Raw genomic sequence first — 13,057 nt, 5'->3', positions numbered from 1 at the left:
ACAATCTTGGGGCAGCAGCCGAGAAGGCCCGTCTCTGTGTGACCACCAAACGAGTTCGTGGTAACTGGAGACGGACCTCCTCAGATGACCTCAATGGGCAGTGGGGTTCATAGTGAAGAAGATGCTCTCTTAAATACCCAGGACCTTTTCTAAGTGGTCAGATACTGGCAGCTTGATAATCTGTTCTAGGGTCTTACCATCAAGCTGACCAGTTTGTTGTTCCTCATATCCTCCTTTTCTTCCCCACAACATTTTTTGAAGACAGGGACAACATTTTCTTGCCTCCAGTTTTCCAGCACCTCAGCCATTCACCAGAAGTTTTCAAATTTGGCTCTGAGATCACATCTGCAAGTTTTTAAAAATATACTACTTTTCAACAAAGCAAAAATTATCAAAAAATTGTTCCTTGTCTTAAAGTGGCTCTGTGTGTGTGTGTACGTACGTACGTACACGCACATCGGCAACGTACACGCACCCCAGCAACAGCCACTGCCAGTGGAGAAAAATTGGGCTGGGCTGTGTAAGGCTAGTTTTCCTCCTGCTAAATATAGAAGAGCAATCACTGTAAAAAGTGGCTGTTTGCTCAGTTATCCGAGGCTAACTGATGTAAAAGCTCAGGAAAATAGAGTGGTCTTGGCCTGATGCCTAAAAGACAGTAATGAAGGCACCAAGTAAAGTTGCTTAGGGAGGGAGTTCCAAAGCTAGAGTGCCACAAATCAGTCTCAGTTTATTTGGGCACTACCCACTTTGTGTACTAAGTTAGTGAAGAAGCAGAACTAGCATCATATTCCCACCATTCCATGGTGCTCCAGAAGCAATGGAGCTTTAAGACTAAACTCTTAAAGATCTGTATCCGTGTGATAGTGTTCTTCTAGGCTGTCTCTGTTTGCACAATTTACAAATAACACCAAGTAGATAGGAGAATAAAATATTAATGCAGCATAGCCATATAAATGTATTAAACAGAGAAGCAACTAACGTTAAAATAGAGGTTATTCCAAGTTTAACTTCTGTCCAAATGTTACAGGTAAAAAAACAGCCATTTAGGATTTGCTAAAGTCTTTTGTGTTTGGTTCATGAATGTGAAGTGTTCACTCCAACCCTCAGTCATACAAATTCTTGCACATAATTTTATTTCTGCATGGCTGTGACCTCTCCAGCCTTTCTGGTAGACCCCACAGCTTGCTTTCTGCCTACTCTCCTCTCAAATTAGTGAAATACCCAGTGGAGCTGCTTATTTCAGTTTATATCCCAAGAGCCAAGACTATCAGTTGTGAGTTCTCAACAGCTGGGCCTGAGATCACACTGATAGGGTACAATAGTGGATTAAGGCATTAATCCAGGCTCTAATCCAGGCTTCCCCAAACTGCGGCCCTCCAGATGTTGCTGAACTACAACTCCCAGCATCCCTAGACACAATATTTTGTGGCTGGGTATGCTGGAAGTTGTAGTTCAGCAACATCTGGAGGGCCGCAGTTTGGGGAAGCCTGCTCTAATCTCTTTCCTGGGTTCTGTAGGGCTCAGCCTTAGATTTGCAGTCCAGCCTAGCAGAGATAAACCACCATCTGACATGATGGTCCTTTCATGCATATTTTGGTCAGTTCTGTACAGTTTTGAACACTAAAAAGAGGCTCCTTTAAAAAGACCCTTAATATCCCCTTTTCATTTGTGGTGTTTAATGGTGAGATACACAAGCCTGGTGGGCATTTGGGACTCCTAATGAATCAAAACAGTTCCGTTTGCTTCGAAGGTTACTTTGCAAGTGAGAAAAGGAAGATGTGTGAATTAGTCATACATTTTCTCTAGAAGTTTCCTTGTAATGTCCAAAGCTTCCCTGAGGTAAAGGTACTTTGGGACACAATTCCACATCCCCGCCAGGTCTAGGTGACTGAAGATTTTGTAGAGGGGCTACTAAACCCACAGACTCCCCTGTGTGCTCCTGCCGTTCTTCCACCAGCATGGAAAAGGCTTTATTGTGTTTCCCTGTGAAAATAATAGCTTCGTAGTGCTTTTGAAAGCTTAGGACTTCTGTCCTCAACAACAGGTGTTCCTTTCTTCACCGGAGTAATGGTTAAGCTGAGCCTTGTGATCCAAATCTGACTGATGAATAGCTAAAAGGTGGCAGCCAGTATCTGTATAATTTACTCTGTGAGGTATTGTAAATTGCCAGAATAATACAGCAGTGTTATGCACATTTCCTGCCATTTTCTTATCCTGTCAAGGGTAATTAATATACAAGTCTGGATCTCTCAGCTTCATCTAGCTATAAGCTGCTGCCAGTAGCAAGTGAGTAAGGAGGAGGGAAGCAACTTGTCCACTGGCCAGTCTAGTTCCTGATCTGAATGCTTAATTGTATGCATGAAATGCTTTTTCATAAAATGTTTGTACCATCTTGCTCTCTCTTTGTGACACTGATCCCAAACTGACATTGTAGGGATATGAAATGATCTCTCCCCTTTAGTTTTTAATGCAGTCTTTAGCCTGCTCTACCCCAAAGACAGCCACAGGGCTTTGTGGTCACCAGGAGTCAATATCGACTCGTCTGCACACTTTACCTTTACCCCTTTAGGGCATATCTGCAGGAGAGGGGCATTGCAATTTTGTGCATTTGGCCTTCCCAGAGGCATTGGGTTGGCCACTGCAGGAAACAGGATGCTGAACTAGATAGGCCTGTGGCTTGATCCAGCAGGGCTCTTCTTATGGGCTAATTTAACCACTTTAATTGTCATATCTTCATAGAAAAACCCCTGGGCACTGAAGGTGTTACAGTTAAAAGCATAGATTTTCCTGGCACTCTTTGTAGTGAAAGGTTCTGGTTTTGCTTTGTTTGGATTGTGGAATATTGCCTTGCTCTTATGTGATTTCCCTCCCACCCCCATCGCAAACATTCCTGCATTGCTGCAAGATTTTTGTTGTCATAGCAGTGAACACTTGGGGGCACTAAAACCAAAGATAGGAAGCAGGGTTATGCAGAAAATGCTATCCCAAAATCAAGTCACTAATACTGTTCTGCACACTGCAACCTTGCTCCCTTTGTGTGCATGGAATTTCTGTGAGAAAAGATGGTCCTTGTACTGAGTCTCAAGTCATTTAAGGCTTTACTTAACTATTTTGAATTGTGTCAGGAAACAGGCTGGTAGTCAGTACAACTGCTGAGTTTGCTTTGGACTTGCAGTGATACCTTGGACAAACAGCTGACTCTTATGTGTCAATTAATTGACCAGTTCAAGCCAGTATGCCAGATTTTCATCTTCACCCAAAAATGCATAATTATCATTTGCTTTGTTGTTTCTTTGGCTCCTATACTCCAACTGTACTCCCAACTGCAAAGTTCTCATTTCAGACTTCATTGCACCACTCTTTTTCTTAGGCCCTGTATAGGGCCCTCCCCAGCCCCTTTTACTTTTGGCCTCTTCTTAAACCACTGCTTCTCCCATCTATTTCCTTTTACACCTCTGCCACCTAAATCCACCTTCCTTCAAATTCCTGCTTCTCAGCTCTCCTTCCCTTTACCTATCCGTCCCTTCCCTTTCAGCCACTGTACTTCGAGGCATTCTTCCTATTTAAGATTTTCGTTCTTCAGCCTCCCTGCCTATTAAGCACCACTGCTTGTGTGCCCCTGCGCTCCAATATCTCACAGTCCATTGTCAGCTTTTTCTTATCAAAACAAACCCTTCTCTTTATCTCACAAAATCAGTAACTTGTCAGCATTCTGTTACTGCCATTCATTTGAAACAATGGAACGTATACTGCTCTGTAAAAATGACAGAGAATATTCTGTGACATCTCAAGAGCCCAACCAAAGGTGACGGGCAATAGTCAGTTTTTAGTAAAATCTACTTATATGTCCTATTGCTTTCAAAGAATGTATCTTAGAAGAACCATATCAGGTAGCTGCCTCATGTAGACATTTTGGGCCTAGAAGTCTTAGCAAAAGCAAACAGATTATGTTGTTCCAAGTGATTTGAAAATTAGGCCAGTTCAGATGTTATGGCCAAATCATAATTTGCTCATTAAGAAATGAGCTACACACTTGCTCCCTTCTAAATTACTTACCAAATTCCATAATAGTGTTCCCTGAGTAGATATCAGAAAGGGTTGACGTGTCCCTGAATTTATGTCTTTATTGGCTGCCAGCTTGTAGAGTTCTGAGGAGGTTTGCTTGGTGCCTGACCTAGTTGGTGTTCAGTTAATACCTTTCTGTTTTTTCCTGGCCTTTTAAGTTGATGAAATATTGTACTATTGCTATGCTATTTTCCTGTTTTTACTATACTGATTGCTGTTTCGTATTATTTTATATCTTTCTATGTGAACAGCCCTGTAAATGCATTTGAAGGTGCATATATATACACATTTCTCAAAGCAAATCAGTTCTCCTGAGTAGCACTTTTAGATTAGGAGACTGGGCCTATTGTTTAGGACTCAGCTGAGGTCAAGGTTAAGGGTGTGCATGAACTGAGGTTTGAGCACTGGTTTGGTGCTGAACCAGTTCAGACAAGGTCCGAACCGGTTTGGCACTGCAGGAAGCAGGAACTTTAAGAAAGAGGAGAACAGGGTCTTACCTGCTCTCCGCTGCCCCATGCAGCTTCATGCTTGGGCGGTGCTTGTCCCAAGTACCTGCATGCGGCACTAGCACATACACGTGGCGTCCACGAATGGTGTTGCTGACTATGCAAATGGCAGCTGTGCATACACGGAAGCCATGTGTGTGTTGGCACTGTGTACGGGTACTTGGGAGGAGTGCTGCCCCAGCAGGAAGTTGCATGGGGTGGCGGAGAGTAGGTAATGATCTGCTCTCCTCTTTCTTAAAACTCCTCCTTCCCGCAGTACAGAACCAATGCTCGAACCTGTGTTCTTGCACACCCTTAGTCATGGTTCCCCCCACCCCCAAAGTATTGAATTAGTATGGCAAAGCTATTCAGATGGTGTTATAACCCATTATTGCAGTTATGAATGGTTACTGTGCTTACCTTGTATGCATTGAGCTTTTCATAGAAATGTGACAGCTACTTGAATTTTGTGGCCTTTTGGACCCATGTATACCTAGGTTATGTGTTATTGTAATGACCAGTCTCCCCCTCCCTCTAAGTTAGCAGGAAGTAAACCCCTTTCTTGACTGACAGGCTGGTGACCTCCAGGGTTGGTCCAATCAATCCAACAGGTGGGTGGAACATAAGAGCTTCAGGGTGGGGATTCTGGGAACAAGAAAGGAAGTCATGGCAGAGAGTGTGGACTAGCATGGAGTCAGATGCCTCATGGCTGGAGGCTGCAGGATAATCTCTCAGGATGAGAGATCTGCAGGAGACTTGATTCTCATCAGGAGTTTAGTGAGTCAAGGAAAGGGGAAGCCAGGACTTTTTGGCTTTGGGAACCCAGCTTAGGGAACAATCTGTGTAGTCAGACTTTGTGTCAGGAAATTAATTTTGAGTTGTGTGTGTGATTTGCATTTCCTAAAAATCTGTTATTTACAACTAAGTAACTAAATTTTAAAGTGTGCCACCCCAGCATCATTTGGAGTGGTTCTGAAGTATTCTTTTAAACAACTAAGTATTTTGAAGTGTATCTAAAAGCCTCAGATGGAACTAGTCTGTAGTAATTGAATAAAAGTTGTTTTTTCTTTGTTGTTTACCCCTCCCAAGCCTCCAAGGGTGGTTATTGACCCAGCAGGAGGCAGGGGAATTTCTCTGGTGCAAAATGAATCTCAATGAGAGCTTGGCCAAATTAGCTCCACGTGCAGGCAAAACGCATGGGAGGGAAAGGTTTTTTTCTTTAGTCTTGCCTGTTAGCAAAAAGGGGGAGCAGATTTTTGCATTTGTCTAGTACCCAGCTATAGAGGGACCTTGGACCAAAGCACTCGATCCAATGGTCCAGTTCCAGGCAAGTCTTAATGTGCTTGGTGGCAGCAGGAATCTACCAGAACCTCTGGGTTTCCCCGGAACCTTTTTCTTTCGGGTATTCAAAGTTACAGAGTTTTAAACCAGCCAGCCTGCATCTGAGAGCACAGGACAGGGATAACTCAGTGCTAAAGTCTTCCACATGCTGCAGAACTAGTTTAGACCAGTCAAGGGAGATTATCCATTAACCTGGCCTGAGTCAGGAAAGGAATTTTCCACTACCCACAATCCGCTACAGTTCTATATAACAATCTGAATAGCTTTGCCATACTAATACAGTACTAAAGACCTAATTCATGCAATGGATATGCTAATCTTTAAGTTGCCACAGGGTGTTTGTTTTGGTTTTTGCTGTAGCAGACAAAGATACTTCCACCTCTGGAATCTGGTTTATATATGAATTTCATTGAGGATGCCTTATATGAATTCATAGCTGATGCTTTGTTTACTTCTTCTAGTCTGGAGGTGATAAAGGAGCCAGTCTCAACAAATTGTGCCCACATCTTCTGCAGGTAAGCCTCTTCTCAAGGTTCTGAGGCCTTGGATAGATGACCATCAGTGAGGAGTAAAGCATCCCCCTTGCACGCAGAAGGTGCCAGTGTTAATCCCCAGTATTTCCAGTTAGAGGGACTTGCATAGAGAATTGAGAAAGATCTCTGCTTGAGACCCTGGGGAGCCACGATGAGTATAGGTAGTATGGGGCTAAGTGGATCATTGCTGTAAGGCAGCTTCTTTAAAAGGATGAAGCAGCTTATTATAAGCACATCTGAATCTTAAGGGCCTAGTCTTAGTATTCATAATATCTTGCTTTCTGAAATGTGGCAATACAAATGGCCATTTACATGGGACACAGGTTTTGGTTGTGCCATACTAGTGGATCTATGGTCTCTGTATGGTGTAACCAACTACTTAGATTGCTAAAGTATGGGAGAACACTTTGAAACTTGTTAGCACCTTTTGCCAGTTAGGCTTCATTATATCTATACAAGGCACTCTCCTTGGTGCTGTTGTGAATATAAGTAAAGGGTAAGTAAGTACTTCACAGGGTTGTTGTGAGGAGAAATTTAAGTATGTAGTACACTGCTCTGGGCTCCTTGGAGGAAGAGTGGAATATAAATGTAAAATAAAATTTAAAAAAACCCCAATGATCTATCTTCACTATTTTGCAAGCAGGGCCCACTTTGGCAAAGATCTTTCAGTGTGAGAGTCATTTCCCACTGTGCTGCTTTTCTCACTGCTGGAAGGGCCTTTTAAGAGAGACAGAGCTCTCTCTTAGGAGTTTTGTGGGGAAAGTTCTGGGGAGGGCTACACTTCCCAGCATGCTGTACGTGCCTTCCAATAAGGTGCAGGGGCTCAAGAGGGCTCCAATTCCCTTAAAGGAACCCAGGAGTGCTTTTGCCTAGCTTTGGCTGGTGTGCCACCTGTGCCCATTCCTGGAATGGGTGGAGCTAGTTATGGTGGTCCATGCCCTTATCTCATATTTAGACTACTGAAACATGTTTTACATGGGGCTGCCCTTGAAGACCTGTTCTAAATGACAGTTAGTGCCGAACGCAGCAGTGAGAGTCTTAACAGATGCCAGGCACTTGGAGCACATAACCCAGCTTCTGACCAACATACCTGAAGGACCGTCTACTCGCACATAGCTCTGCCCCACTCATAAGATCAGGCATAGGTGCTCTTCTGCACCTTCCATCACTGTCTGAAGTGTGGCCGGTGGTAATGTGGACAGGCATTTTCTGTTGTGGCCTCAGCTCTTTGGAACTGCCTCCTGACCTCCAGCTTGCCTCTTTCCTGTTCAGCTTCAGACAGACACGGAAGACGTTTTTATTTCAGATGCTTTTTCTTAGTTTCTTGCTCTTATTCTGATTGGCTGCTGTTTTACTGTATTTTATTTTGGATGATTTGTCTTTTTACTGTATTTTATATACAGTAATTTTGAAAGCCACTTTGAATCTGTTTGGAGAAGATTTAATGGCATATAAATCCTATAAATAAATAAATAGATAGATAGATAGATAGATAGATAGATAGCTCATTGTTGGGAAATTACCAGAATGTATATTTGATACCAACATATCAGGCAGTCCATTGCCCTGTTAGAAAATGTAACAGATTGAGCACACCTATCTAAGGCTTGACTAAACCAGATTCCTTTTACTGTGTGGTACCCATTATTGCTCATATTAATAGATTCTTACTCTGTGCAACCAGCTTTCTTCCACATATCTTTTTGAAATGACCTTGATTAGTAAGCTTACGTCTTCTACTGCTGTGTTGGAAAAGCTCTTATTGTGATTTCTTACTGATTATTTTTCTGTGATCTCTTGAATTGTTATGCATGTAATTACTTTAGAAAACCGGGAGAAGTAGGGATCTACATGTTGATTATATTCTTTCTGCTTCCTGAGGAATGGACACTAGAGAAGCAAAAACTAACATATCACCTCAGAGAAGTTACTTTTTTGCTGTACTAGTAAGGAGGGAGGGCTGGCATATGGATGCTTTTGCCCTCTTGAGCTCTACCTGAGACACAGACTGAGGTGAGAGATGAGGAGTGCAGGCCTCATGATTTGGAAACAATTTTGTAGGCCATTTGGAGAGTAAGCAGTTTGTTTTAGTTCATACTTGGCAAAAGAAAACAGTGCACACTAAGCATGACAAGGATTATGTGCACAGATGTGAGATTATGCCAACAGGATTTGGTGGGGAGAGGTTTTGGGGGGTTGCTTGTATTTTTGCTTCCTCTTCAGATACACATCGGTCTTTCTGAGGCTATTTAATAGTGATACTTGTTTTTTCTTGTGTACTAGGTTCTGTACAGTTAAGCTCTTCAAACAGAAGAAAGGTGTAACACAGTGTCCCCTGTGCAATGCCAAAGTCACCAAAAGGTAAATTCCTCATGGCCAAATATCATTCCAACCGAGTGAGGGACTGAAGAGATGGAACAGACTAGCCCAAGTACAGAGTAGTTCTAGGACGACAATGGCACTGGTGGTCAGAAGGCTAGAGCCAGTCCCTGCAGTGGAGACACAGATGCAGACTGATCCTAATGCCTGGAGTGTGGACTGGCAAATGGAATGGGCTGTGGAAGGAGTGCCATCAGCTAGGAGATACATAAGGAGCTTTCCCCCCCCCCCCCGTTCAAAAGCAAATATTCAGTAAGAAGAGCAGGGGAATTGATATCTCATAAAGCATTGTCAATAGCACTCTTGTCTTAACACAACCTGCTGCCTTGACATTAAAGCCACCTTAGGGTAATGATATGAACCTGCAAGTGTAATGCTTGCTGTCTCTTGGGCTATTCTAAAGTGAGTAATTCTTTAATTACACTGGGGGGGAAAGGCTTCCATGTCTTTGGAATTCAAGCTTCTACTCCTTAGAAACCATTCGTATTATCTTCATTATTAAAATTCCTCGGGCTTGCCTCCTGAGCTCAGTCTCTCAGGGAACTGTAGAAGAAATTATCCATTTCATTATCTTGACAAAGCATTGTTGGTTGACTTGTTTTGTTTGTTTCAGGAGTCTACAGGAAGACGTCCGATTTAAACAAGTAATTGAAGGGGTGCTGGAAACCGTCCATGCTTTTGAGCGTGATACAGGGCTTAAGTGTAGGTATTGTATGTGAGCTCCTCCCAACAAGACTAGCTTGGATAAGATGAAAGCAAGCTAGTAGTGTCAGAATGTCTTCCCAGTCTTGTTCTTGTATGCAGGACTTGACAGCTAATTTTCTGCCTTTGAAACTTGATTCAACATGTTGATATTTGACCTCTAAAGTCCTCACTGACCTGGTCCATTCCAGTCTGTTTTCTTGGCACATTTTGTTTCAACCTCTAAGATGTTAAAAATGCCGTCTGAAGTGCGTCTTCTGTCCATCAGATTCAAAACCCAAAGGGGCATAGAGAGCTGTGAGTTTGCTCTACAACTTTGGAACGCTCTTCCTCTTGAGGTTTAAGAAAGCCAGAATGTCTTTTCAAAGGCAATGTAAGATAAGCGTTTGATAAGCAGAGGCTTACTTCCTTGCAAATTAGTCTGCACTTAGCACTAGGAGAGGACAGTTAAAGGCTGTGGATAGCTCCAGTGACATTGTGGAAGGAGTGCAAGGAATGCTGGGAAATACGGTGTTTCCTAGTGCTGTGCTTTGATGGAGCTCTCTGATGAAAGTGCTGGGAAGGGTTACATTTCCCAGTATTCATCACCAAGGCTTCCTGCCACTTCATTCCCTTTAATGACTCTCCTTTGGTGCTTTGCACAGACCACTCTGCACAGAGGTAATGGGGGGTTTAAGTCCAGGCACAAATGATTCAGCTTCACAGCTGAATCTTTGCACAGGCCCACTGGAGAGCACTGAGTGAATAACTTGCTCTGACAAAGACTAGAACTGGAATGAGGTCTTAAATACCTCCAGACTCCAACTACCCCTCTCAGGGTCTGCCTCCCTGTCTCAGGAGCAGAGAGATTTAACAGGGCAGCTCTCTGGCCCGGAGTCCAGCACTCCTTTATCAAGTTCCTTTATCAAGTTCCTCCTGGCCTGTTGCCAGCGTGCAGGCTTGGGAAGTGCAGAATACTCAGTGTGGAAGAGGGTGATTCATTGCTCAGGGCGAGGATCATAAGTTCCAAGGCATTTGATTGAAAACTCAAGTTTCGAAATCTTAAACCACGTGTCAATCAGAGAACCCAGCGTTTATCACTGTAACCCAAGGTTTGTTAACTTGAAGCCATAAGCCTAGATCTGCATTCAGTTTTCAGTGCATGGATTGTGTTGGGCATATGATTTCAATACTGACTTTAGGTAGTGAGCACTCCACTCCTATAAGGTTGAATTTTTCTCTCATACTAGTTGGCTGTATAAATTTGCAAGATTAAAACCTTAGAAATGCTTTCCACTTTAGACCAACATAGTCTACAACATCTTTAAATAAAACTACCATCATGTTGAAAGATGAAATAAAGGTTTGTGCTCCTTCCTTATGTTTTCTTTTCAGTTGCAGATGATCAGTGTTTTCCTAAGAAAGCTATAGCTACTGCTTCCGCTTCAGTCCCACAGAAAGAACAGCCCTTTATTGACAGTAAAGGCTACAGGAACAGACTGAAAAATGTGAAGGGGAAAAAGAAGGGAAATACTTCCTTGGTAACAACATTTTTCATTCCTTTTGTTTCCTGTCTTGATATTCCCCACTTTTAAATTAACAGCATCACTTTGATTTTAATTCTATAAATCAGCACTTGAGTTGAACTCCTAGGCTGTGGAAAAAGTGCTAGTACATAATATTTCCCTTTAGAATAACTCTTTCTTTTTAAGTGTCTAAATGAAAGCTGTTTTATTGCTTTGCAATATCAAAGCTATAATGCATTTTAATTGTCATTGAAATTACTGCTTTGAGGGATATTTTTCCCTACTAATGTGCAGCAGGGAAGCTTCAATGAGGAACTGTTAAAAAGGGATGCGGCAGAATAAAGCAGTTGGCTATTAAAACCAAATGGCCTTGGCGCTGCAATAACCTTAAAGAAATTGGAAAATAACTTATCAACATGATAACTTTCTCCTTCCTAATTTTTTGACCTGCGCTTTAGTTGCTGACCTGCCTTGAAGTAAAACTTTCTCTCTGGTAAATGGTGGGTCCTGCTAGTGGCCAAATGGCTCAGTGATTTGCCATTGCCTTAAGGTTGTGTGTGTTTGGAGCTCATTCGTAGGGAAAGGACCCAAACAGCAGGGGTTTGAAGCAGGTAGCTCACTTCAGTTGGAAGGGAGCAATGATTAATTAGCATAGGGCAGAGAGGCACAGGTGTGGAAGGTAAGGAGAGCAGAGCTGGACAAGGCTTGTAGGCCAAAGAGGAATCCTGAGCAGTTGGTCCCCATTGCAGTGTCTGGGGGGGAAGGGAGTTTGGCTATGAGTTACAGGAGTCTGCCCTGGAAGCTTATTGGAATGTGCGGAATAAAAAAAAAGCTGTAAAACATGGGGAGGGTTCTACCACATCCCAGACTTCCTAGCAAGGAAAGGTTGAATAGTGGGAGTGCTAGAAAGTGGTGTCCTTTCCTGTTCCCCATAGAGTTCTATGGAGAAACTGCTGGAAAGGACTCTATTTCCCAGTGCTTTCCCACACACCCTCCCAGATGTCACTGTTTATTTATTTATTTAACATATTTTTATACTGCCCAAAACTTACGTCTCTGGGCGGTTTACAAAATAAAAACAGAAAGTAAAACATTAGTTAAAACAAAAAGTTTAAAACATTACAACAATTAAAAATTTTTAAAACAGCATTAAAACCATTAAAACAATATTAATTAAAAGCCTGGGTGAACAGATGTGTCTTTAAAGACTTTTCTAAAGCTGTCAGAGATGAAGAGGCTCTTATTTCACTAGGGAGCGCATTCTAAAGCCTTGGGGCAGCAACGGAGAAGGCCTGTCCCTGAGTGGCCACCAGACGATCTGGTGGCAAATACAGACGGACCTCTCAATCATTCAATTTTTATTACAGCCGTTGGCCAGCCAAGAGATAAAAATCAGAATAACAAATATAACTAATATACACCAATAGGAACTGATAATAACACACAATAAAGCAGTATACAAGCATCCAGGATAGATTACTTTAAAAATAGTAAAACAGTTTCTAAAATTGAGACCTTAATCTCATAGCAATATTAAAAAAAATTGGCCACCACTTTTGTGATCTCACAGCTTGTATCCGCAAGGCAATATTGTGTATAAAAAAGCTCACACCTTCCAGGAAATCTAACTAACGGGGGAAATAAGTTCTTCTCTGACACTTCAATACAAAGAACAATATAACAGAACATGGGTAACTGTTTCCAGGAGGCCAGAGCCACAGGGGCAGAAAACCGTAGCTGAAGAATTCTTACCGAACCTCCTTTCCAAAAGAGAGGAGGGCAGCACATTTAAGCGAGCCCGAGCAAACGCAACCTGAAACTTGGAAAAGTGAAATGTTGTTAGATAATTTGCACCTCTATCTCCCATAGTGGGGGGAAATCCCAAAATGTAGGGGAGAGCAGGTTCTGTTAGCCAAAGACATGAGTTCCTGACGTTCAGTGTCATGCAACAGTAGAAATAGTATTTCCTTCACCTTATTATTCTTAAGAGTAAGTAGTTCAGAAGGAGAAAGTCCCAATTGCATTATTTTGTTGTTTACATAAGATA

General features: G+C 42.4%; 1 protein-coding gene across 4 annotated transcripts in view; it reads left to right on the top strand.

Annotated features, from left to right (window-relative positions):
• Positions 1-13,057, top strand: part of BRCA1 (BRCA1 DNA repair associated) — an 80,250-nt gene that overhangs the window by 6,050 nt on the left and 61,143 nt on the right. For all 4 annotated transcript variants that reach the window (XM_053260100.1, XM_053260102.1, XM_053260101.1 and 1 more), the window contains 4 exons: positions 6,353-6,406; positions 8,708-8,785; positions 9,417-9,505; positions 10,880-11,025. In XM_053260100.1, the coding sequence (XP_053116075.1) occupies positions 6,353-6,406; positions 8,708-8,785; positions 9,417-9,505; positions 10,880-11,025 (367 nt within the window). The remainder of the gene's footprint in view (positions 1-6,352; positions 6,407-8,707; positions 8,786-9,416; positions 9,506-10,879; positions 11,026-13,057) is intronic.

The sequence above is a fragment of the Hemicordylus capensis genome, chromosome 6 (genome assembly GCF_027244095.1).
Source record: "Hemicordylus capensis ecotype Gifberg chromosome 6, rHemCap1.1.pri, whole genome shotgun sequence".
NCBI classification, from domain to species: Eukaryota; Metazoa; Chordata; class Lepidosauria; order Squamata; family Cordylidae; genus Hemicordylus; species Hemicordylus capensis.
The sequence above is the reverse complement of the archived record's forward strand: the minus strand, read 5'-3'. Positions and strand labels throughout refer to the sequence as shown.